This window comes from Equus quagga, chromosome 1 (genome assembly GCF_021613505.1).
Source record: "Equus quagga isolate Etosha38 chromosome 1, UCLA_HA_Equagga_1.0, whole genome shotgun sequence".
In the NCBI taxonomy this organism is placed as follows: domain Eukaryota; kingdom Metazoa; phylum Chordata; class Mammalia; order Perissodactyla; family Equidae; genus Equus; species Equus quagga.
The window spans coordinates 86,078,538-86,106,189 of NC_060267.1; the positions used below are offsets into that span (position 1 = coordinate 86,078,538).

General features: G+C 44.4%; 1 protein-coding gene across 1 annotated transcript in view; it reads right to left on the bottom strand.

The window, feature by feature from the left end:
- PSMB7 (proteasome 20S subunit beta 7) overlaps positions 1 to 27,652 on the bottom strand; it is a 56,268-nt gene that overhangs the window by 361 nt on the left and 28,255 nt on the right. Inside the window, exon 7 of the mRNA XM_046685534.1 lies at positions 3,210 to 3,361. Coding sequence (XP_046541490.1) covers positions 3,210 to 3,361 — 152 coding nt within the window. The remainder of the gene's footprint in view (positions 1 to 3,209; positions 3,362 to 27,652) is intronic.

Sequence of the window (27,652 nt, forward strand, 5' to 3'; positions counted from 1 at the left end):
TGCACCCCCAAGGCTCTCTTCGTCCACTCTCATGCTACGAACGGGCCCCTGGTAGACATGCTGCACTTTAGCAAAGATCACAGAGGGCGCCTGGCACCCAGGGGGCCCTCAATTTCCTTCCCCACCTTACCACCCCCAGAAGGCGCTGGAACCATTTGGTCATTTGCCTTCAAGCTTCAGCATCGCGACAGCGCCTTTCAGGAACCAGCAGGAAGCGAATCCTTTCATTACGGTGCTGTCGTCACCCTTCTCTTGTGCAGCAACAAGGATGACCTGTTACCTTAAACGCTTTAAAAATACTTGGAAGCATAAACAGTATAAAAATGGCGCACGGCCAGACTCTGGGCTCGTCACTTTAGACCATACTCTGGAGACTCCAGAAGGGAGAGTTACCTGTCCCCTGCAGGGACACAGGGGACCGCCACTAGGACACACCCGACACTTTCCGTCTTGGCGTGAATCTGACGGAGGCCTCCCTGAGCACAAGGCAGTCTGTAAGACACAGATTTGAACTGCGAATTCTCGCAGTGGGGCCAGGAATTGCGATACTGTCCAACAGCAGCACAGATCCAGCTGTTCCTCTGCTCTGTCCCCAGCTGGGACGTTCTGTCAACCTGGCATGGACTAACAGAAGGCTGCTGGCTCTGCCATGACCACGTGCTCCTGGAAAACCCGTCCTCTCAAATGGGCACTCACGCTCAGAGGGAGCAGGAGGCAGAAAAGAGGGTGACGTAAGAGAGCTCAGTGTAAACTCGGGCCAGCGCGGCCAAGGAAGGACAGCTGGGCTTCACTTCCGCTCACCCTGCCCGTCCCCTCACACTCTCTTCCAGGATCTGAGCAGGAGCACATTTTAAGATGTGCCCTGCCCCTCCCCTGCTGGTGTGGAGATGTGGCTCCTTCCCCCAGAAGGGAGCCCTGGCAGCTTGTTGTCCTGGAGCCAGAGCCCCACGTGGCTCCTGTGTGCCTGACCCCTCTCAGCGGCAATGTCCACGGGAGGCCTGGACACCCAGGAGCTGCCTCACCATCCTGGGTCACAGCGCTGGGTTTCAGCAGCACGCAGGGCGGGCTTCTGCCTTAACCCACGGTGGACTGCAAACAGGGTGGGGATGGCCGAGAGCAGAGGAGACTGTGTGCACGTGGAAGGTCAGGTCCACACCAGGACTGGGCACAGCATGCCTGCCCAGGCCTAAGGCTCTGCCCCCACCCTGACTGTCCACTCTGGGAAGGCTCTCCTAACCCAGGCAGTGCCCCCATCAGCACCCACTGGCAAAAAGATAGTGAGATTCCTGAGTGTGCACTATTGCTGCAGTGCTGCCACCTGGCACCTGCTGCAGAGCCCAGGCGCTGCGGGGGAGCAGCTCCGCACGGAGGCGGGGAACTGACACCTGCCCTGCGCCCAGCCCCTGCAGGCCACCTCACTGCATCTTCACAGGTAACCAACGGGGCCGTTTTGTTTCTGTCCTCGTGCACACACGGCCTCCTCTACAGGTGAGTGACCTACGGCCCAGGGAAGTAAGATGTGCCGCTGGTGCACGCCTGTTTGGACAAGGACTCCTGGGCTGAGCACAGGTCCCTTGTTCAACCATAAATACTACTTGTCAGTGACTCAAACGTGGCTTCCAGAATCCTCACCCAGGACATGGGTTAGTCTGGACAGAGTGTAAACACCTCCCCGCAAACTCTTTCACCATGGACTTGCTCAGGTCCTGCAGCATCTTGCAAGTACCGGGCGACATGGGCCATGCAGTGGTCCTCGGCTCCCACCATCAGGGAGCTCAGCAAAGAGCTAAGCCTGCTCCCCAACACGGCTCTCGGCCCGAAAGGTGGTATCCCTTCCTGCTAAAGGCCACATAAATTCCGTGGGGCCATTAGAGATCACCTAGTCTAGCTCCATCATTTCACAGACAGGGAGACTGACTTGCCCAAGGTCACCACACCAGGCAATGGCATTTCCCCAACCCCTGAGCCAGAGCTCTTTGCTGCTGTGCTGCCCCACCCTGTGGAGAGAACAGTGAGTTTCCACCATGCTGAGCACACACTGCAACGATTACCTGCTGGTTCTCAATGTTCTATCCTTTCCTTGTGAATTACTCCCCATTTGGAAATGAGCACATGTAGTGGGGTGAAGCAAGCATTCCAGAAGGTGAGGTGCTTGCTATCCTCTGGCCTAGCTGTGGGGCTGAATGGGAGGTGGCAGAGTTTATAAATACTGCTGTGCTGCATTCAGATGAACGCAGCTGGAAGCGGAGCTCCAGGAGCCCCCTCTTGAGCTGCTCAGGCTCCAGGAAGAGGTCAGGAGCCACAGAATGGTCAAGCAGCCAGACAACCATGTGGGACTGCAAATGAGCAGCTCACCTGCACACACACCAGCCACCAAGGGTTGGAACCTTCCAGTTCTGCTGAACAGATCAACTAGAACCTTGTCCCCCGCCTGAGCCAGCGCCACACCCCTGAGACAGGCCGCCTATCAACAGAGGCCATCGCTCCCTGGAGAGCAGGAAGCACCAGTCAGCTCCCAAGGCTAACTTTCAGAGACTTAACCAACGGTTTATGGTTGCCTAGGGCTCTGGGACCACTGTGAGAAACGCTAGGGGCTGGCTGCCCTGAAAACTGCACCTTCTCACAGAATTCAGGGGATTCTTTAAGAGCTAGAGAAAGGACAGCAGGTGAGTCAAACCTCTCCCCCAAAGCCCCCAGCCTAGGGGCCGGCCCGGTGGTGCAGCGGTTAAGTTCACACGTTCCGCTTCTCAGCGGCCCGGGGTTCACTGGTTCGGATCCTGGGTGCAGACATGGCACCACTTGGCAAAAGCCAAGCTGTGGTAGGTGTCCCACGTATAAAGTAGAGGAAGATGGGCACGGATATTAGCTCAGGGCCAGTCTCCCTCAGCAAAAAGAGGAGGATTGGCAGTAATTAGCTCAGGGCTAATCTTCGTAAAAAAAAAAAAAAAAAACCCAGCCTAGGGCTCTTTTCTGGGCCCCACTCCACCTCTCCCATAAACATTTTACAAGTTACTTTTCTACATCTGACAGCAGCCCACAGTCATAAAGCAAACAATGGCTCAAAGGTCTGTTGTGTAAGGCTGGCCTGGGGACACTGGATTACCTTAACATGGCTAAGAGTCAGGAGAACCCTGTCCAGATCCCAGAGAGAGATCATGGCTGGCACGGAAGCCAGGGGCCACAGGAAGAATCCCACCTCCTCCACTGACCTCGTCCCCTTCTTGTTGGGCACTGAGTATGGGCGGAGAAAATCCAGCTTGCTCTTGCTGATGACACAGAGATCAATGTTACTTCCAGACCCCAGGTCATTGAAGATGCCAGCTGCAATGGCTTCACTCACCAGCTTCTTGGCTTCCTCCTCCTGAAAAAGAGAATGGTGACAATCATGTCCACAGCGGAACTGAGGGCCTGCTCTCACGTCCACAGAGCACTTTCGGCAGCATGCACAAAATCACCTGCGAGGGAGGCATGCTGTTCAGTGCCCGTTGGACGGACGAAGAAAAGGCCTCAAAGGACCTCAGTGATTTGCAGAAGCTTCCTCAGCCCGTAGAGCAGGACTCAGGCCTCTCAAACCCTTATGCTTGCATCCCCTCTCCAACACGCTGCTTCACATCAGACAACCGCCACGTAACTGAGGACTGGGGCTAACAGAGCAATTCAGCCTCTAAAACAGCGGTCAGTAAACTTTTCTTGTCAGGGGCCAGGTAGTAAATATTCTGGGCTTTGTGGATATACAGTCTCTGTCGTAACTACTCAACTCAGTCATGGTAGCACAAGACAGCCACAGACAATACGCAAACAAACGTGTGTGGCTGTGTGCCAATAAAACTTTATTAACAAAAACAGGTGGTGAGCCAAATCTGGCCCATGGGCTGTAGTTTGCTAACTCCTGATAAAAATGTCTAACAATGCTTGGAACCTGCTTTCTGGAAACATAATGAAGAAAGTCAATATTATGGGGGAAAAAACTAACACCAAAACACGACAATAGTTCTGGGAAAATGGTGGCAGAACCAATGAGGACACTTCTTGCTCAAGACAATTTATCACCTCCCACTGATGAGCCTCCATGTTTGCTGAAGTGATTCCTTTCTTTAAATCACTCTCCCTTCTATTTCTCCTTTAAGAAGCAAGTCTAAGTCCCCAAGAGTTACTGGTGAAAAAGTGGATTAATTCATTTCTTATCCAAAAGGCCTATCACACGCCAGGTCCAATGCCAGGAGATAGGGCCAAAGAAATGGATGAGGCCCCACGGTTCCCGCCCTGCAGGTACTTGGAGTCCACTGGGGGCATAAAACCCAAGTAACTACAATACAGTGTGATAAGAACTAACAGAAAAAGCTCTGGGCACACCAGCTGGAAGGGCTGAAAGGTCACACACCAGAAACTCAGAAAACGGCAGTAAAACAGAAGGCAGGCAGCAGAGGCAGCAAGGTAGGACCTGGGGAACACCAAGTTCAAACTCTTTATGCAACAAGGGCAAAAATGAACCAATCTCCCAAGGAGGGTCCTCTAACTTGTGCTGCAGTCCCTTCCCACTCCACTGGGACATGAGAATCCACAAGCCTGCAAGCTGAACTAAAGAGCTCCTCCAAGTAACACCCTTTGAGAAACCTGACTCCCCACCCCAAGCTGCAGCCTGAGAGCATCAACCGGCCAATTCACTGACTTCCAGCTGTGGGAAGATGTGAGGGACCACTCAGGGCTCCTGCTCCTCTGCCTGCCATAAGCCAGGAAGTGGGATTCCAGTGACATGAGCACCCTCTACAGCCTGAGAGAAGGATAGAGAAGGCTCTGCTGGATGTGGGATCCTCTGCAACCCAGCAGCAAGGCTAGGAGTCATTCGGAACTTTATCCCACCGGGTTTTCTCACTTCCTCAGTGGCACCTATGTGGGGCCGACGAAGCCAGTTATTCTCTTGCGCATATACAGCCTCGTAAGAATTCATTCAAACAGGATCCTCTACTTGGGAATTCTCTCCTGGACTCACCGCAGTCCCCGAGGCCAAAAGCCTTACCAGAAACCAGTGAAAGTGGAAGCAAAGAAAGCACCCTAGAGAAGGAGATGGCTGCTGCGGCTGCTGCCACACAGAGAGAAACAGCAGCCACTAACTTAACAAATGCAACCTCATTCCGACTTGATCTTGTTAAACGACCCTAGACACGCGCGTGTTGTGTGTGAGTGCAGGGGGCACCTGCTTATTCCCCTGCTCCTGACCCACCATCTCTTTTCCCCTTCTCTTCTCTGCTGTTTTCCTATCTCCTTCGCTTTGCCATCGCTGCTTTTCTCATCACCACCACTTTGAGCCAGCCAACAGTACCCAGGGAGCGTCACAAATCCTGTGGGCAACACTTGGGCCCGCAGAGCTAAATTCCCCAAGTTATTTTATATTTGGGGGTGGGGATGGGGGAGACTTAGAGGCATCTGAAATATGCACATGATATGAGGCGTGCAGAGCTAATGTCAATCAATTAGAACTGGCACATAGATACCAGGATGCTGACAGTGCTAAGATTATAGCTGAATCTTCCTCTATTTTGCAAACATTCTACAACGTGAGTAAACTTACAAACTCAAAAATGTGCAAACTTTGACAACCAGAAGGACCTACAACTAAAATATACAACTATGTACTGGGGGAGCTTTGGGGAGAAGAAGGGAAAACAAATGTGCAAACTTTGAAATGGACTATGTAGAGCTTGATCTCCTCATAAAATTATGGTATATGCTGTTATTTAAGTGTGACTGCCTTTAAAAACTGGGAATTTGCCCTTTAAATTCCTTTCCTCCCCACCAATTCTAGGGAAGGTCATTGGTTAAGGAAGAAAATCTCACATCCCAGGTCTTCCCCGTCCCACCCCTCCGACACCAGGACCGAAGATGCTGTGAAATGGAATGAGCTGTACGTTCTACTGGGCGCCTGCTGTGATGAGCCAAGGACCAAGTCCAGCACTCTGGTGGCCATCATTCTTGCCCCCGCCCACAACCGTCTTTTGGGGTTGCTATCGTCAGAAACTATGGCTCAGAGTCAATGCCTCGCCCAAAGTCACACAGCTAGTAAACAGGAAGACGTCTCCTTCAGGCTCCAGAGCCTGAATGCCACAGCGCCACACCAGCTCACAGGGAACTATCTCAGCTGTGGGCTGGGGGCTCCTTGGCAAGTACAGGACAGAGGACAGCAGCTCCCTGATTCATTCAGGCTATGTCACTCCCCCATCACCAAGGATCTCCAGAACCTGGGCAAGTTTAAGAGAAAGAGGATGGTTGCCAATTTCTCTTTGGGTCACCTAGCAGCTCCTCTGACAGTCATTTCCATGGTGGGGGCAGGAGGCCCTGTGTTTCCAAGACTGCCCACAGATGGCCACCTAAATGTTTCCACCCTGTAACATGGCAGAGATCAATATAAAAAGATCCAAGGTCTTATTTCACCTATCTCTCACCCCCACCAAAACCCTCAAAATGCAAGTAGGGTAAAAATCACCAAGACTCTATTGTCTACCCATTACTTACAGAGTTAATGTCTTCAACAAATATTTACAGGCACCTACTACGTTCCAGGAACTGCTTATGTCGAATACTGTCTTTTACCATAGTATTTCCATATCCAGAATTCTAGTCACATATGCAAATATGCTACTGGGCATATTCATACTGTGTTTTCTTTATAGTAGAATTTCACAATTAAACAACTCTTGTCTTTAACACGTGCTACCAAATATTTAGGAAAACTATCAAGAAAAACCACAAACTAAAAGCAAGAGGCGAGGAAACACCACATTTTCATCTGTGTCTGGCCCACGATAAACGCAGGAAGCACCGTTCCTTCCTTTCACAGGGAAACCACACCTCCCTCTTCTGGAAGATGTGGAGTGACCCGAGCTCTGAGCAGCATCTGCCTGGGGACAGCTGCTCCAGAGGGGCTCTGACGAGGGCCCTGCAGAGCCCTGAACCCAGCTGGTCAGGCCCAGGTGTGATGTCCTCCCCTAGCCAGCTGCTCATGGATTTCCATTGCTAGTCACAAGGGAACTTGGAATCAGTGTGTTGATGGATTAGCAGAACTCATCCTGGCTACCAGAAAAATGGTCCTCCAGGCCAATGGCAGCTTCCTTTTACTTTGAGATGCTCAGCCAAAAGACCACCATGACCCCGGTGATCAAAAGGTAGTTGGGGAACCTAGGTTCAAGGTCATCTGGCAGATGTGGAGGCAGACAGACTGGGTTTGAATCCCCAGTTTCCCACTTATTGCTGTGCAACCTTGGGCAAGTCACTTTACCTCTCTGAGTTCACTGTCCTCTGTAATAGAGTGATGATAAATTAGGATTTATCACAAAATTGCTGCAAGAATTAAAAATAAAGTATAGAAAGCACCTACTATAGTGTCTGGCATGTAGATGCTGCTTAATAAATGGTAACTTATTTAATAAAGCAAGCCAGAGGGCTCCTTGAGACACAGTTTAGCTCTAAGCAGTGCCTGCCTGTACCAAACCCCAGGCCAGGAGGAGGAGGTCCAAACAAACCTGCTGACAAATCCTCACACAGTGCCATGGAGAAGCTCCTATAATAATTAATCCAAGCAAAAAGCACACTCCCTAAAAGTTTGGAGAATATAAAAGGAGCACTTCCTGCTTTATGGCTACAAAGACCAAACTAACTGGGAATATCAGTCCCCCGGGCCACCCCTGCTTCTTAAATGAGATTACAATAAGAGTGATGTACTGTACCACAAGTCAGCTGTGACAAGCAGCACTTTATAGAGCTATCTGTTTGTCTCCATCACCGCATCGCACAATGTGTCCCTGGACTCCAATGTGCAGCTCCATTTACCGCTACATGACAAATGGGCAGCACTTGTAAAAGGCACAAAGAGGTCCACGTCGGCCATGTAATGGTCACCACAGCTGTACCCGAGTGCTTGAGGGGACAAAACAGACCCCCAAGTTCATTAAACTGACCAGTAATGGATCTTTCAAAAAGTGCCTTAGGAATCGTACAGAAAAGGCTAAAATAAATAACTCAGCATGGAAGGCTAATCTGAAATGGTGTTTGATAAATTATTTATAACACAGGCGATTGTCTGCATTTAATATTGGAGCTACTAGTAGCATCTTTAAAAGATGATTTATGTGTTGTAATGCTATTAAACTTTATATTGGCCCACTGCTGGCTATAAAGTCTGCTGAGATTTAGAGAATGAGTTTTAAACTGTCACTGCAGCATCACAGGAGATGGAGGCCGTATTAAATCTTTACTTTAAACCTGTTATCTAGAGAGTTGCATTTTGTAGACACTCACAAACTGATAGATTACCTCGGCATGCGCTGTGGTGCAGGCCCAAAATAGTACTGCAAAGAAACTTCTCCACATTATTCTCGTCCACAGCTACAATCGAATTTCTCTTCTCACTTAAGCGGTTTCTAGATTGGGAATGTCACCAGAGTAAAATATGGGTGCCCAGCCAATGGGCGCCCTGGACAGTTCAGCATCAAATTAATAGTCTTTAAATAAACCCTCTCCATTCAACTGCTCAGTTCCACATTCTCAGCAGTGCTTTGCTCATGCTGGAGGCAGGCAGAATATTAAATATGCATTTGACTGAAAACCTAACACTATTTTAAATACAACTGTGGAACATGAAAATATGTGTATCTGGCAAGTCATTTGAAAAAAATCAATTTGTAACTTGTTTTTTTAATTCTTTAAAAAGAAATTAAATTCATTATTTGCTGGAAAATATATTCCATTTATGTAGCAGAATCACTGACATTAAGGAGTTGAAAACGGAAGAAATCTTCAGCCTTTTCTGTGAAGAATAGAGCTTTCCTGGCTCTCGTTTTCCTGGGCATTGAAGAGGTGTCCCTTTGCCTTCTGTCCCATGGTCACATCAGGAGTCAAGGGACAGTGGCTCTCCTACCTTTGCTCAAGGGTAATAAGGATGTGGGTGGCAGCACAGCTGAACTCGCACACAACTTTCATCAATCTTCCTATTTACTACCAAATCTACAAGGACCATTTAGTTCGTGACAGTTTGCACCTTTACTCAACAACCAAGGATTTTACTCAAGAAGAATGAAGTAGTCCAAATTGATCTTGGAAAATCCACATATCTTTTGTCAGTAGGATCTGAAACAGCAAAAAATGCCATTGCTCTGATGATCTCAGCAGAGCAGATCAAAGTCTGGGTGTGACAAGAGTTTGGACTCCAAGAAGAGGACCAAAACCATGTCGTCTCCATCTCTGTATCCCAGGCGCTAGCAAGTGCTTAGCACGGACATCAACAAATGAAAAATGAAAAACTGAATCAACGTCAAATGCACTCATGGCTTTGCCAAACTAAGAGACGAAATTAATTATGAGACACATAGATACCAAAATGGGATAATTCCAAAACTGCACCAGTCACAAGTGGGGACCAGGAAACAAAAGCACTCAAAGCCAGTTCAACACTCGCGAGGAAGAGGTTTAAGCACAATGTTCTGGGGCGGCCTGTCGACATGCTGAGGTTCTGACTATGCCACCGATGCGGCCTGAAGGAGTCATTCACAGCCGATGGTTGAATAAAATTTAAAGAGCTCAAAAATGTGTTTAAAACAGTCCCCCCAAAAGCAGTATGCTTCCTGCACTTTGTAAGAGACCGGATGCATCCCATGTGTAGCCACATATTTTATAGAGGAAAAGGTTAATTTTTTTTCAGACTGGGCTGTGTGACAAATGCAAAGTTGTCTGAGTTTTTGGCTTGAGCTGTTCGGGTAAACACAGTCTGCCTGTGTGAACACCTGGGAATTGTTGGGTACAACTGACATGCAGCTGGTGCTGAGTGCCCAGAGCAGGGAGTGAGGTGAGTGACGGTGTCTCTACCATCTCCACCAAGATGGCGCTGCCAATTCTTCCCTCGATAGCCTTTTCTGGCGCCCAGCATCTGGGTGATGCAAATAGTGAAGGGCAAACATGCTGTGAGTGCAGGAGTGACTAAGGGGTTTTCAGCAGGGATGGGAAGGAGTGTTCATGTTCAAGGAACTGCCAAGCAAGTCACTGCCAACGTGGCCTGTCCCAGATCACTGAAGGACGCAAATGCCTGATCACAACTCAGGCTGAGAAGAGGAGAGGTCCGAGGCTGCACAACCGCAATGAGGCAGAAAAGGCGACCACAGAGCACTGCAGAACAAGAGCTGGGTCACTCATGAACACAGTACTTAACTCTCTCTGAGCCACAGCGTGCCCGTCAGAAGACCGGAATAATGCCTCTGTCCAGGAGCTGATGGGAGGAATAAAGGGACAGGAAGCGTCCTTGACACACAGATTTTACAAACAGAAGTGTTAGCAAGTTCTAGGAGAGAAGGAAAGAGGCAAGGGTGTGAGAGAACTTGTAACGCGGGCACCCGCCACATCCCTGGGTCTGAGCCAACACTTATGTTACTTATTTAATCCTTATAACCACTGCCGTACAGCTGAGGAAACTGAAGCTCTAGAAAGGCTGGCTGATGTGCTCAAAGGCACGTGGCCATGTGCAAGTGGGAGTCAAGGATCCGTGCCAAGTTAGTGCCTGGCATCACCAAAGTCCATGTCTTCCTATCACACCACAGGAAAATCAGTGGTGGGCAAGAGGTTTTGCTGGATTCTGAGAGAGCGAAAGGAAGGAAAAACACCTAAGCTTCCAGAGGGAAAAGGACCAAGAGAGACGGGAACATATTGCTTTCCACAAGGAAAAGAAATCAGCGTTCACAGCATATGTGTATACAAATATATATTTCCAAGGCTGCATTGAATCAAATATAATCAGAGAAAAAAACAAGAAAGACTGGGGTTAAAGATAGCGTGAGAAATATGCTCAACAATCCTCCAAATGAAAACCAAGCTGCCCCAGGTAGTAATAAGATCTTAATAATATTTCTCTCTCTCCATAAAACAATGTGGTCAGTGATAACTTTGCCAGCATATTCCTGGAGATGCTGAAAGGGCTATCACCTGAAAACGGGGGGAAATGAAGTGAATTTGCTCCTTGGGTCACAACAAAAATAAAAAAGAAGAGCCACGTTCACACTGGGCCTATCCATCTCCAAGTCTGGAGGATGAAAACCCACTGCAGAGTGCAGGGTACATGAGAGGTGGCTATTATGGGAACTGTATTATACTGCATGATCCTGCTCCTACAGCCCCATAAGGATTAGGAAGGATTGGAAGGAGAGCCAGGCACGCAGAGAGCGCCCTTATTCTAGGAAGTTTAAAGATGGCCACATACGAAGCAAATTTCAAATGATCCAAAACCCTTGAAAGAAATGTAGCATTTACTAATGCTCTGATACTAATATGCTCCACAGACACTGTGCTAAACACCGGGAGAAGGTCTGAACAGACACAGACCCTACCCACGAAGAGTTAAGAGTCCAGAGGGGACACAAGCAGAAAGCTCACTGCAATAAGCTAAGAGTTATTAAGAGGCAGCCCTGACAATGAGACTACGGGTGTACAGAGGTCTCATGGGGCACAGGTGAAGAAGACTGGGCTGAGTCCTGACATCCAAGTAAATGGTAGCCAAGCCAAAGGACACAAGTGATGGCAGGAGTAAAGCTGTGAAAATGGGAAGAAGAAAGGTGTGGTCAGGTAGGTAGTACAGTGTGGCTGAGTACCTGAGAACCTCATGGGCCATCCAGAGAGCCAGCCCTTCAGACTAGGCAGTGGGAAGACATGGGAAATTTTAAGCTGCTGAATTAGTACTTAGTTGGATTTGTGCTTTTTGAAATTACAATCTGGAAGCAGTGGGAGAGGAGAGGCCAAAGGCAGGCAATAGGAGAGCAGATGATTCTAACAGTCCCAATGAGAGATGGTGGTAGGCCAGCAGGGGCAGGAAGGAGCATCGACAGGACTGGGAGGCTGGACGTGGGAGAGGAGGAAGCAGCAGTCAGGTGGGAATGCAGGAGACGGAGAAGCAGGGGCTGCCACCTGGACTTCAGCATCAGTCACGGGCACTGACCAAACTGAACAAACTCGGCCTTCCCAGAAAGGCCTTTTGTAACTTCTTGGCAGCTATTTTTCTGGTGGGTTGATGGGAGACAATGATTAACTTAATTATATATTCTAGACGCTGGTAAGCTTCTGCAGTAGGCACACTAAAGGGTGTCACCAAAAAGGAACAAGACAAAGGTAGAGCCAGGGAAAGTATACCGAGGTCGCTCTGGAAAAAAAAAGACCTAGGCTGTAACCAACTTGTAAATGCCAGTTCATTGGCACTGGCTCTCAAAATATGTCATCTGGCCTCTGGAATGTGGTAGAAAGAGTATAAGGGATTGGTTAACAATGGGGAAAAGAGCCGAAAGAATGTAAAGAAAGCAGCTCTAAGGGAGGATCCTGGTCATGAGGGTTTGGCCATGTGCAAAGTAATGAGGAAGCAGAAGTGGACACGCCCAAGTAAAGCAGACCCTCGAGAGGAGATGGGGGCTAGGAGGGAGCAAAGAATTTAAGAGAACCAAGAGATCCAGCTATGAATCTAGTCCTGTTACTTACAAGCTATGTGACCCTGGTGGTAAAGTCACTCAACATTTTTAAGTCCCAACTTCCTCATCTGCAAAAGAGGCCTAAAAGCCTACAGCACCAGGGTGGTCGTGAGGGCTAAACGAAGTACTCTATGCACTGAAGAAGCTGCTAGCACAGGGCCTGGTATGCAGGCAGCCCATGAAAGATGCTAACCTGATCCAATCTACCCCTTTCTCTAATGGTCACAAACACGGTTATCAAAAGCCTAGCTTCCAGAACTACCACTGCAACGGGCAACTGAGAATAACTCAGTACTTTGGTTTTCTGACTCCCAGTTCAAAGCAAATCAATGATGAAAGGAGTCATTACACTGCAAAGGAAATTCAAACTAATGCCATAAAACCCTGTGTTCACATGCGCATCTTCCATACAGAATTTACTCCTATGTCAACAAGAAGTGTGTGAAGTAGCACATTTTCATGTATTATATTTCACTAGCAATTGTATCCTAAAAGAAGGCAGGAAGAGAACTTACGTTCACTGTGTGCAGGCACTGTGCCAAGTACATTATTCCACTTACTCTTCCAAATAACCCTTTAAGGTAGGCACTACCTTATGCCCACTTTAAAAATCCAGGAAACCAAGGCTCAGAGGGCAAGTGACTAACTCAAAGGCACGTGGCCGACAACCGAGATTCAACCGAGTTTTGTCTGACCCCAGAGCCCACATTTGTTTCACTCAGGACAGCAGAACCTCAAAACAATTAGTCTCCAAAAAAGTAATGATGCTTGTCTAGTCCTTAGATGTAACTGATACCTTTTTAAGGCAGTTTACCTCTAAAATTGTTTAAAGTTGCAAATATATTGCTTAAATCATTCCCTTATTCATCTGGCTTGTTACACGTGGTAAACTTAAGGATATTCTAATGAATTTCTCCAATACAGAATGTACACTCATCAAACGCCAAAGCAAAAGCCGAGCAAATTCATGGCATCAGTGCTACATCCCAGTGTGTACATTCCCCCAAAACACACACAAAACCTCTCAGCAAACAGAATGAGTCCAACTGTCTTTAACCACCCTGTATATGTCAATGAAAAAGATACCATTTAATTTAATTTTCCCATCAGGCCATTTGTTGATTGTAAATATTAACTAAAACTGACCAAGGAAAGGCAAGTGCACTTTAATTTTCCTTTAACACTGTGGGAAGGAGTGGTGAGAGGCTAAGTGCAAACTTTTGTTAAGCCTGCCTGCAGTGGACAAACACGGTCCTCCTAACACGCCCTTCAAGTGCCGCCTATGCCCATCCTGAGATAGAGTTTTGTATTTTATAAAGGGGGCCACAGGGATGACACCAGAGGCAAAAATCAGTCTTCCACCCAGACCTCTGCAAAGCCATGTGGGCACTTTCCACTGGACCCCGTTTTTACTCCTCTATCACCCCAAGTCAATATACCTGAGTTAAAATAAACCAATGTACTTGTCAAGGAACCAAAGTTAATGAATCCTTAGATGTGTTTAATATTCTGATGTCACTGCAGTTCTCATCTTAGGAAAACTATATTCCCACACAGGAGGATGGCGACTGCGAGGGCGACAGTGTCCCACAGATACAATGTTCATTGCAAACATTTTCAAAAATCTGTACTACCAGGTGGAATTTTAAAATACCTATTTAGCACAACTTCATATTTTTAAAAATTTTTGTTTCTGCACAATTTCAGGGTTAGGGGAGAGGGGTATAAATTACCTCACAAAAACCCACAAGTCACATTATTTGTTAAGGTTAAAACTTTAACTACCTTCCTGAGGTATGCTGCTGGGCTCTCATTACAGCAGGTAATCCCACATTCCGCCACGCACAACACACTAAGTACCAGCATCTCCCAATTACACTGCCACGTAAATCTCAAAGGACATCTGAAAAGCCTACACAGCTCCTGCACCCACTGCCGAAACACAGCCACCTCTAATGGAACGTGGCAGCTTTCTAAACTAAATATTCACACGCAGGGACAGGGAGGCGAAACTCGGCCTTATCCCACACTGAAGAGCAGATGCTAATTACAGGGCCACACTGACTCGGGAAATGACCACCCAGACAACTTGAGACACTGTCTGGAGTTTCGTTTTCCTATTTCCAAATATGTTCAGCTGTCCAAACTTCCAGGATTACACAACTGAGAGAGAGGACGTTAGGGCAGGAGCCCCCAGGCCTTTGTACCTGACGCCCCCATCTAGAAGGGTCTCCTCTCGTCTTCAGGTTCCCTGTTCCACTCCTTCCTCAAACCCCAAGACCAAAAAACTCGTGAGGAGTCGCACGCTGTGAGGCCACCTTAAAGTCCCCAGGACAGAGCACATCAACTCTCCTCTGTGGCACCTCTATGCCCCTCTTCTGGGTGCCGTTTTCGGACTTTTTACCTCAGACTTTCAACAGTTGTTTGTGGGCCTGTCCACCCTACTAGGCTGTAAATGTCACTAAGAAAGGCACCATGTCTCATAACTAGGAACAGAGCTTGGCACCCAGTTAGAGATCAGTAAAACTCAAGTGAATGGAACCCAAGGTCACCTTTCATATCTCAGACGGACCCTCATCTATGAATAGTTTACAAAGGCCTTAATGGCAACTCCAGTGGGGATGCAGGTGTGCTTCTGATGGTGTGAGCACCAAGAAGCTTCTGGTTTCTTTGCCCACTCCCCTTCTACCTTTGCCAGTTTTGATGTGTTGCAGAGATTTTTGAGAAAGCACCTTTTTTTAAAGCCTTTATAATATCAGAAGGTATCCAGGGTCTATTTGTTCTTACCGTAATCATTTGGCTATTTTTGGAACTGTTTTCACCTCGGCTAGCAAAACCTAGACTTGATATAGGCTGTGATGCAAAAAAATCACTGTCATAATAGTAGTAATGGCTTTGAAATATCTCATCTAAGCCAACTTTACTCTCATGCCTCTTAAGAATTGCCAATTCCGTCAAATATTGGCAGTTCCATTTATTCAGATCTTCCGATACATAAAATTTGCTGACTTTTCCCCCTTTGAGTTGATACAGATATATGAAAACTGTGAAGCTTTTTTTTTTTGGCTAGAAATGAAACTTCTCTGCCTGTGCAAATTATAGGGGCATTTTTAAATTACCATATGTTTTAGATCAGAAGGTAAAAACAGTACAGCAGCCCATGAAAACTTTCCAGCCCGTGAAAGCTGACAATTAACTCAGTGAAATGCAGCTCGGGCCCCTCAAGAACTCCCACCCTTATAGGTAGCAGTCCCATTTAACATGTAAATATCCTGCGTTAGTAAGTTTACCATTTTTATTTTATGGTCGTTTACCTGTGCCATGTAAATGTAGATAGATACCACATTTGGATATTTAGCCCCAAATGTTATTTTAAACTTAATTTTTCCATAGAGCTATATGATTTTAAAAAAATAAGAAGAAACTTTCCTAAAATTCTGAATCACACTTCAGTGTATATTAACAAATGTGTACTGTTTGGCTGCTTTGCACACCCACATGCCCACCACCTCCCCCTTTCTGATATCGCACACCACACAAGTATAATAAACCATGTTAATATTTCATACCACTGTGAAATATGCTGGAGTATCAATTCAACATCTGCTGTCTTTAGGGTCCGGGAGTCCCGCAGAGACACTTTCAATTTGTAATTGAGTTCTATGCTGAATTAATCAGCAGTTTATCTTTTTTACTAAAATAACGTCTTCACCACTAACCCAGATTTACATTAACAATTTATGCCAAATTACCTGCCAAGGCAAAACTTATAAGATTCTAAGCTACCATCCAGTAACATTCAGTCCTATATTTCATTTCTTACATTTTTCTAACCTATACACAACAAAAGTGGAAATCCATTGTTCAAGAGCTTGTGAGCCTCTAACCACAGAAGACCTCTTGGATTCCCGACACAGGGTCTCACTCTTGACAGTGAAATTTGGGGGGCCACTGTTCAATAAGTGGTGATGATTCAAAATGTTTACAAAATAAGACTTCTAGAATGAAATGAAATCGGTGAATAATAAAAGAGCTTCTTTTCTTTCTTTTCCCAAGGAGCTATGGCATTCCAAATCTTGGCTTGGCTTGAGTAACAGAAAATGACAACCTAGATAAAGGGAGCATTTTTAGTGGCTTAAATTATGTCCCTGAGACCCAAATTAGCAAAGGCAACTCAATTTGATAAGAGATGGATAAAGAAGTCCATTTTCTCTTGGATACCATGATGCAGAATATTTTATTAGCAATAAGATCTTCCTTTTAATTCTATCTCTATAGCTGAAAGTCACTCAGCATTTATTTCTATTCCATATTACCCCCGAATCTCGCTCTTGCCTCTCTCTGATTAAACAGTCTCTGGTCACAGAGAAGTTACATTTTGCCTGCTGGATCTTTGCCACAGGTGCAGCAAGCAATATACTTTGTGAAACATTTCTCCTATATGGTATATTTTCCCTTACATTTCACAGTTATAGGAAGTATGTAAAGTGAAAACATTTCAAATGGAACACCTGCTCCAAAGAAATGTATCATAAATAATTACCTATCTAGTATGGAGTAAAATAAATCCTTCTTTTCAATCTACTTTGCCCATAGCTGTATAAGGGATTTCCACCATCATACAGAATGGCCTCTTTCAATGCTAACTCTGGATTACAGCCCCAAGTGTAATGTCGTGCAATCAGTTGGTACTCCATAAAGGATCTGCCAACTGATTATATACTGATTATATAAGAAAATGAAATTCAGTGTTTACAGAGCAGGGTAGAAGATACAGAAAAATTTTTGCACAGAAATATTTTTGACAGAAAAATCAACAAAGAATTCTCAAAGTCAATAACTACAGCAGTATACCACTTGTAGTACTTTCATTATGCCTCAAAAAATTGGAAATACACAGCTTCAAACTTTACACAAGGTCACTTTCCTAAAATTTGTTGACTCTCAAATTCCAGAGGCCAGGCCCCCAGAGAAATCCATTCCCAGCTCAGTGGAGATTGTGGTAAACTATACCTTTCTTCCAGGCCTCCTCCCATTGAACCTCCTTATACTTCCTAAGAATAAATGGGAAGAATAAGACAGACTTTCTAAAATTTCTTTCACCCCTTGCCCGAAATATCCCACTTTGAACTTCAACTTTTATCAAAGGTAGGATACAATGGCAAAGGTGGAAATGATAACCAGCCACCACCATTAACTGAGGCTCTGGAGATACAGAGACAAGGAAGACACAGACTCGGCCAGAGGCAGAGATATTTAAATGGCCATTCTAAGTCAAGGAAGACTAAGGAATCCTAGAGAATCAAAGGGAGAGAAGCAATTACATATGAAATCCCAAACTCTGTACAGTAGGGAGCAAAGTCTTGCTCTTGAACATCAGGTGAAAGACCCAAGAAAACTTCCATTTGCCCCATAATATAAACCACCACAGGGGCCGGCCCCATGGCCGAGTGGTTAAGTTCATGCGCTCCACTTCGGCGGCCCAGGGTTTCGCTGGTTCGGATCCTGGGCTCGGACGTGGCACCGCTGGTCAAGCCATGCTGAGGCGGCATCCCACAAAGCACAACCAGAGGCACGCACAACTACAACATACAACTATCTACTGGGGGGCTTTGGGGAGAAGAAGAAAAAAGACAAAACAGAAGATTGGCAATAATTGTTAGCTCAGGTGCCAATCTTTAAAAAAAAACACAAAATGACAGTGTAAGCAAGAAGATCCAAGGAAGTAACCTTAAATCAAGAAGTCACCTTCTAGCACCTACAACATGACTGACAAACATTAATGTACAACTGAAATTTCACAAGATTGTAACCTATCAATAACTCAATAAAAAAGAAAAGAAAAAAAAAAAAAAAGAAGTCACCTTCTACTTCTCCAAAGTCGGCCCACCGGTGGGTTCAAATTCAGGAGAACAAACTCAGTTTTTAAAAGGAGGACAACTCAAAATATCTGGCACTGGCGAGAAGCTTTAACCATCAACAGTGTCTTCTCATTATCATTTATTCTAAAGCTTTAAGGGCCATTCTCCAACTCACCCACTGAACCATAAGGCCAACTTTACTATCTGTTCATTTGTAAAATTAACTGTTTAACTCCACTGGAAATCACTAATAAGAATAATTCTAATCAGGGTTCCAGAGATTATATCTTTGGGTTTTGACATCTCTAAAAACTAATGCTTTACATTAAATACAACCACAGAGAAAATTATTGGGGAAAATTAACACATTTTTTGATCCCAACAATAAAGACACAATTTACTACATCTAATGCTTCAGGTCTTAAGGAAAGCCAATATGCAGAATTATGACCAAAAGCAAATGACAGAAACAGCCTCAGGGAGAGCCTCTAAAAGGGACCTTTCAATATTTAAACAATTGTACAACCAACTCAATTAGTGCCCAAATCCAGTGCATAAGAAAGTTTGTCAGGGGTTTCAATAGTTCCATCTCAACATCGTCATAGTTGCATTAGTTCTTAATAAATAAGGAACCCATCAAAACCACAATGAGATACCAACTCACACCCACCAGGATGGCTATAATCAAAAAGACAGATAATAAGTGCTGGCGAGGATAAGAAATTAGAATTTTTATACATTGCTAGTGGCCAAGCCACTACTGGAAACCAGCCTGGCAGTTTCTCAAAAGGTTAAACACAGAGATACCACAAGAACCAGCAATTGCACTCCCAGGTATATACCCAAGAGAAATGACAACGTATATCCACAGAAAAACTTGTCCACAAATGTCCACAGCAGCATTATTCATAATAGCCAAAAGTGAAAACAATCCAAATGTCTATCACCTAATGAATGGATAAATAAAATATAGTATAGCTATACAATGGAATACTATTCAACCATAAAAAGGAATGAAATGCCAATATATGCTACATTGATGAAATATTATGAAAATATTATAAGTTAAAGATGCCAGTCATAAAAGACCACATATTGTATGATTCTTGTCATATGAAATGTCCAGAATAGGTAAGTCTATAGAGACAGAAAGCATATTAGTTGTTGCCTAGGGCTGGGAGGGTTGGGGTAAATGTGGAGTGACTGCTAATGGGTATGGCGTTTCTTTTGAGGGCAACGAAAATGTTCTAAAATTGATTCAGATAGTTGTACAACTCTGTGAATTTACTAAAAACCCTTGAGTTGTACACTTAAAGTAGGTGAGTTGTATGGACATAAATTATATCTCAATGAAGCTGTCATTAAAATAATAAGCTGTCCAACATTTTTAGACCAGAGGACCTAAAAAAAGTGAAAACATCTAGTGACATGTCACAAGTCAATCAAAGAACTCACATTCTAATTTTTTAAAAGCTGGAGATCACAATAAACAAAAATATCAGCATAAATCCTTAAAAGTATTTACCAAGAAAGAATTTCAGCTCTAACTATATATTTTCCCCCAGACATACAAGGTACCTAAAGAGATGTAGCAACCAGACAAACATAACCTTAAAATCTAAAACTCAGGAAAAGTGAGTCAAGCTCAGCTCATTAAGCTGACACCTATTAAAGCGCTACAAGAAAAACAGTCTTAAACACCACCAATCTCAATACAGACAGGAAAATTGCTGTTTATGATAGCTATCGAAAGTCAGGTTTTTGCTTTTTTTAAATTTTGCATTTACTTAAAACTCTGTTTGATGCCAACAGGGTTCAAGTCGCACAGGAAGGAGCTTCGGCCAAACAGTGATAGTCTTCCTTGATCTCCATTGTCTGCTGTGTGGGTTCCGCCAGCAAACCTCCCAGCAAGTGGTCACCTTCCTATGGAGTCATTAAACCCCTGAATGTCAGCTGGTGGGATTAGCCAGCAGCTTCCACACCTGAGCCCTGGTGGCAGGGACAGAGGCATTTGGATCAAGATCACTAATGAATACAGAATTCATATGCCGCTTGTCAGGGCTCCTGAGCTCAGAGTCGCACAGATGCAACCTAAATAAGACGGAGGACAGAACAATTGTTGACGAAGATTAAAAAGTTTTGGCAGTTGGGGAAAAAAAGAGCACCTCATTATTCAAATATGATAGTCTCACTTACTTTTTTTTATTTTTGTTCAAGTTATTCATGATTTGCCTCAAACGGACAAACACCATTCACCAATATTTAAAGACTTGGTCTCATTACTAAATCTGAAGAGGGCTATGCCATCTGAACATTAGCTATATAGAGAAAAATAGCTCTCTTGTAAAGAATATTTGAGAACTTTGGGGGAAAAAAACAATCACAGGATATTTGGGGTGGACGACAGTTAAAAGATGAAAATCTAGAATTCAAAGAGAAGAAAAACATATCTTCGATAGCCAAATGACTTATTTGTATTTCCCTCTTAGTATCTCTGTCCTTCTAACTTCCTTGCACCTTTCTATTCCTGGGCCCCCTCCAATGACTGAGCTCACCAAAGAGGCTTACACACCTCCTCTGACCCTTGTTTGGCTCCCTGCGATCTTCACAAGACCTCCTCAGAGCAAAGGAAGAGCCCAGGCAGCCCACACCATTGCTCACAGGCACTAAGATGTCCTCCCTGCTCTGCTGCCACAGAATCCCAGGCCTAGCAAGGAGGCAGGAGAGCACAGTGACCGAAGACATCAGCGGGCTCTAAAGTCGGATGGCCCAGGGTTCAAACCACAACTCCATCAGTGACTAGTTGGGTGATCTCAGGCAAGATAATCTGATCTCCCTGCACCCCAATTTTCTTCTCTAAAATGAGGATAACAAAGTACAGACCTCGCACAATTGTTGAAAAGTCAATGAGAATGCAGAGAAAGCTGCTAAAACAGAGCCTGGCACTGCCTAAGTACTCAACAAGCATCAGCTACTATGACCACTGTGCTTTTAATACCTTCCCCCCAAGGCAAGAAGGCAGACACTTCCATGGCCTGTGTTAAGTGTTACATAGGCTGCGTCTGCGGTCATTATGACCACTACATGTCTGTCTCCAACTGTAAGCTTTCAGATGGGAACGAAGAATCATCACTCTCCATATTATGCTATAAATCACAAAGGCTGATGCAAGGAGAAATAATCATGTTAGTCGTTGCTATGTGATGTTTGTATCCTACTACTGAATAACTAAAAAATAGAAGCAGCTGCCATATTTTAGAGCCAATTTTGTGTGAGCCACCATATGAGGTGTTTTACAGACCACATCTAATCCTGACAGCAACCCGCAGGCAGGTCTCTGGATCCCCATCTCCTAGATGGACAGTCTTGGACCGTGGCTTGCCCAGAGTCATGCCCTGTGTACAGTGGAAACACACTCGCAGCCCAATCCTCCAGCTCCTAAGCTCCCGTGCCCCTTTCTAGCTGACCACATTGAACTCACGCTCTGTATTTTCCTTTGGGACAAGTCTATGTGCCAAACTGAATAGATCCTTTTTTCTAATCCAAATAATGCAGATCTCTTACGCTACTGTCCATCTGCAAAGCGCAAAAGAATTCGTAACTTCAGTGTCTTTCTACTACTGGACTTAAAAAAAAAAACCCTGCAGTTACTTCTAAGATTTGCTGTCAGGACACCATATTGGTATCAACTCCTTCATTATTTAAAGTGGATCTATAGCTGCCTGAAATGACAGATTAATTCTGTTTTCTCGGTAGCTAGGTGTTTGGCGTCACATTTGTGAGGTAACCACAAGCCTTTAGGACGATAGCTGCTCACATCTTTAGCAATCTATAAGGGGTTCTCTAGAGGCCAGCACTTGCCGAGTGATGAAATATGACTCCATAAATCAGACGGCTGAAGTGGCACTTGTATGCGTCACCATCTATCTTCGCAGCCTCTCTCTGAAGGGGATAGGGTAGGAGCTCATCCCTCAGTACTGCGACCAGAGAAAGGACTATCACAGTTGGCAGTGACTAAGCATGTGCTGCTTAAAACTGAAGACACACTAAGACTAGGGGGGAAAAGATCCTGCTGGTGTTAGCATGCCTCAGGCAGTGGTAGAAGCTTCAGCAACTCATCTTCAAAAGGCAGAGAGCCAGAGCTCTGGAAACCTGCAAAAATTGGCTAAGCCTGCAGTCTTCATTTCTTTAAGTTGAGCATCTTCAAAGTCTGGAATTCTAACTGTAGGGCACGGCAGCTGCCACTGCAGATCCGATCCTCTCAGTTTTTGGCAGCTCTCAACCTGAGATTCTAGCAAAAGAATTTTTCAAGTTGCTATTATTGCCTGTCATGGATTTATAAATATTGCGCACTATCTGCTGTGGCATGGCTCTCATGGGACGCCGGAGCATGCCAAATGCATAACAGAATGAAAAACAGTTTCTATTCTTCAAATAAATGCTAATTTTTTTTAACTGTGCTCACACGATGTGTTTGGTGACCAACTTCAATAGTACAGAATATGTATCAGAGAGGGGAAAAAAGCTGATTGTCTTTTCCAGCAGCATTCAGCTGCTACTTTCATTAAGCTTGTTTAATTAGATTCCAGATGCTAATTTGCAAGTCGATACCAGAGGGTGCAGGACAGTTTGCCTTTGAATCGTCTCCCTGTGATGTGCGTGTCCTGCCGCACCACCACCCTTCAGCGGCCCTCACACGCTATTCTGACAATTAGTGCAAAGAGGGGACAGTATTGATCTTGACAGACTAAATATTAATCTTCTACCCATTTTAATGAATTATAATCTTCAAGAGTTTAAATTTCTCACTGAACCTAAAGGAAACATTCCTTCTTACAAAGAAACAGGATGGAAGGAAAACTAAACTAAGTTATCTGATACATTTCCTTCATTCCTTCCCCACCCGAAAAGAAAATCTGGTTTGTTATTGTTTTTTGGTGAGAAGGATCCATCCTGAACTAACATCCACTCCCTATCTTCCACTTTTTTTTTTTTTTGCTTGAGGAAGATTCACCCTGAGCTAACATCTGTGCCAATCTTCCTCTATTTTTTGTATGCGGGATGCCTCCACAGCATGGCTGATGAGTGGAGTGGGTCCATACCTGGGATCTGAGCCTGCAAACCCAGGCTGCTGAAGCAGAGCACACGGACTTTAAACACTCGGCCACAGGGATGGCCCCTAAAATCTGTTTTCATTTCAGTAATTTTAGCAATTTTCAAGAGATAGACCTCCATGAAGCTAACACCATATTTCTAGGGACTACAGTCAAATTCCTTATACTTAACTGGAAAATGGACTCAAAAGGCCACAGTGAGGTTTTCACTAGTTTCCTGTCCAGCCAGCCTGTGGGTAATAACCAGGATCAGGGGCTTAATCCTTACACCAGCCTTAGCAACAGAAAGAAAAAATTTAGGGCAATTGATCTCCACGCAATTCATCATCACCAAAAAAAAATGCTAACATAACAGACCCCTTGTCATTAGGTCAACTCATTTCAAAATCCCCTATTCTGCTAACATAGGTACAATGTCAGAACAAGCACCTTCACTGATAAAAATAAAGCATGAGATTTATCACCAGTAAGTAATGCAATTTTTTATGCCTTCATTTCTATTACTGCTGAGTACTATGAACACTAAAGGTGAAGTTAGCAAACTGTTTTAAAGGAAGTTACTCTGGGAACTACTAAGTAAAGTTGCTTTTGACACCTTTTTATATCCGTTTGTTAACAATTACTGGCTGAACACCTACTATGTGCAGTTACCATGGTAGATGCAAAGAAACGAATGAGCACACTTCCTGCCGTCGAAGGACTTCCAGGTCAATAGCAAGGAGAAAACGAATGTTACAAGACCACTAAAGGCAGTGTTAGGGCCACAACTGGCTGAGAATTTTTACAGATTTTTCATGCGCCTTAAACTCGCATGGTTGGCTGACAGTTTCTCTGACACCTTGAACCAGGGCTTCCACCTGAGGCAAGTCACTGGCTCAGATAACCGGAACAGCAGAGGCATGTCTCCAGCATTCAGGAATCCCAGCTGGGGTTCACTCTTCTGCTTTTTGGCCCGTAACTTCCCAATGAGCATTTGCCCTTTGCCCCATCTTCGTTCTGCCTGTGTGCTTAATGGGGTGTTTGCTTTGTTGACTCTGCCCCAATACCGACTATTATTTGAGAAGTGTATTAGTTATCTTCCTCTTATCTCAAAAAAACGTTGAGCACTTTCCAGAGGGGAAGAAGAGAAAGTCCCCTCCATTTCCCAGGTGGCTTTTGATGACTCAGATTTTGCTTTAGCTCAGGATTATCCTGTCTCAACTCAACAAACACATATGGAACATCAGCAGCTCAACAACAGAGACTGTTTCACGGCCCCTACCCTCAAGGATCGCCCTCTCTGGTTTCAGGAGACGGCCCTGACAACAGTTGTAAAACAATGGGACAGGTGTGCACAATGGAGTATGGGGACACAAACAAACGAGGAAGCTAGGGTACTGCTGGCAGCAGAGCAGTGAGGAGGACTGGACAGCAGGCAAGTCCACACTGTATCCTAAGAATGGTGAGCAAGCGAGAAGGGCCGAAGGGGAGCAGGAGCGCAGACCTATGTCCCACAGTTTAACATTCACGCCCCTGGGCTGAGACATGATGCTGATATATGAATACGTTTTTATTTATATTAATAGAACGCACTCATTTTCATGTGTCTTGGGGAAAAAAATAACCAGCACATCAAACCCAGGATTTCACAGATATAAACATTTAAAAATAAATTTCAATTAAAAAAGGTGAACTGAAGTGGCTGTAGGAAGAGGGGAAAGTGACCTGACCGGAAACGGCACTGTGTGGTGAGAGAATGTTCTGTCTTGATTTGACTGGCAGCTACTTGGGTAATTAAAAATGCCAAAATCTATCAAACTGTACACTTAAGATCTGTGTATTTTATTATATGTAAATGATACATCAATCTATCAATGAGTTTATTAAAAGTAAATTTGCAAGAAAAATAATAGTACAGGTGGCACCTGGATATGGCAGAAACCTTAAATGTGGTGCGTAAATGACAAGTTCAAGAAACAAGGCTAGACCAGCTCTGTCCAATGGAAACATGCGAATCACATTTTAAAAAGTAAAAATAGGTGAAATTAATTTTAATAATATTTTTACTTAACCCAATATACTTAAAATAGTATTGTTTTAACATGTAATCAATATAAATATTATTAATGAGATTTTTAAAAAATTTTTCTTACTAAAGTCTTTGAAATCTGGTGTGTGTTTTCTATTTGCAGCGCCTCTCAATTCAGACTAGTCACACTCAAGCGCTCAATAGCCGTATGTGGTTGGTGGCTACTGTACTGGACTGTGTAGTTAAAGACAATGAGAAAACATTAAAGGATTTTAAGGAGGGAGGGACTTTCATTCCATAAATACTACAGTGTAGGCCCAGCACCGTCCAAAGCACAGGTTTGTCGTTTAAAAAAAAAGAGACTACAGGCTTCCTCTAATTTATCTGTTTTAACAATAAAGCCAAGAGTTTGCTTCATGAATCTGGCCTAAAAATTACTGTTTGGCAAACCATTCCCGATTGTGACAGCCTAAAACTGCCCCCTCCAAATGCAGCTCTGTGTGAAGTGTGCGGCAGAGACTGTCCTGCAATCCATGCACTACGTGAGCGGCGACGACGCTCTCCTGGGTTTCTGCTGGGACGGGTCCAGAACCCTTTCCCATACGGAGAGGAAATAAGCAACTGAGTCATCCACCCTGCAGTCTCAAAGCAGGCAGGAAAGAGAGTGATAGAGGGCCTCTTGCCACAGACAGACAGAAAGCCTCCCTGGAAAGGAGGAAAATAAAGTTTGGAAATTTGACGCCAAAACATTTCCATGAGTTCTACGCAAAGGCAGAGCCAGAAATGACACCTTAACCAAAGCCTCTTTCACAACAAAGAAATCACGAAAACGGTGTCCTCTCAACTGGGCTAAGCAGTCTCAGCCTGCCACCGAAACCAAAAACCATATCATTTAATCTTCACCAAAAGAGAGCTGGGTGGCCAGAAGCTGGACTGCTAAATTTTTTTAGTTATCTGTTAACATCCCTTTAGATTTGTAAAGTATTACCTACTGACAGTTGCTATACTATTATTTACTTTTAAACTCGCTTCACTGGACAAGCAGGAACTACCTTCACCTTAATACTGATTTTTGTTGATTGCCAGTGAATAAAAACCAGTCACCTGAAATTGTAAATGTAACTAATCAATCTGAAATGGGATCTGATCCACCTGGTTTAAGGTCTCACAGTTAATACAGAACATTAAGTAGTCTGAGTTACAGATAAAACCCATCTAAGGAGCACATTCTTCAGATTGATAACATCAGAAGTTTTACTGAAGAGATGACCACACTTCTCTTTACTTCCCCAAATCAGATCAGTATTAAATTCAAGGCTTTTGAATCATTTCAAATCCAAACTCTAACTAAATAATGTAAAATTACTTTAGCAGAGTCTAAGTCACTTTTACTATACCACATGCTTTCAACTTTTTCTGAAATTCTCATTTTTCTTTAACATATAGAGGTCCCAATCAATTGGAAACGGACAAAGCTTTCAAGAAAATGTGAAAAGATTAATGTGGCTTAAAGGAGGGCTTCACATCACTGAGGCAATTTTCTAAACGAAAATCATCAGAGTGTTTTTCCCTATACCTTTTTGTTAGTTCCAATGGATTTGTGGAGCCTTAGGAACTCCTTTCCTTTAGTTTGAAGACTGAGACCTTTTTTTCTTTTTCTTTTTAAGTGACCTAGTATATCTTATTTTTTCCCTGTACTTAAGAACCCCAAACAGAAAATAATGCTGATATGGGAATAAATTTTCACACTGAGAAATGAAAACAGAATCCTAATTTCATTCATAGTTGATACTTGGACCTGTTTACTATTCTTAATTGGAGAAAGACACTACTATTTTTAGTATAGAACACCTAGCTAAATCCTATCTTTCGTCATGTTTTAATTCCTGAAGATGTCCAAGAAACAGAAGAAACCTAGCCATCAGTGACCAAGTGTGCTAGCCTCACGTACAAGGGAGTAGTGGCTTCTGGCCGGAGACCTCTGTCCTGGCTGAGCAGCATCCACAAGTCTACCTTCTCTGGCTCTCACAGCATTTGGCCTGAACCTAAAGGGCAGAGAGAGCTGCAGAGCTCCAATGACACTCGGTGCTCTGTTGACAATGAGCCGGTGGAAGAACGAAAATGTTTAAACACGCAATCTTCTCCAAAGATGATTAGGCATACAGCATTGTCAAAAAAGTA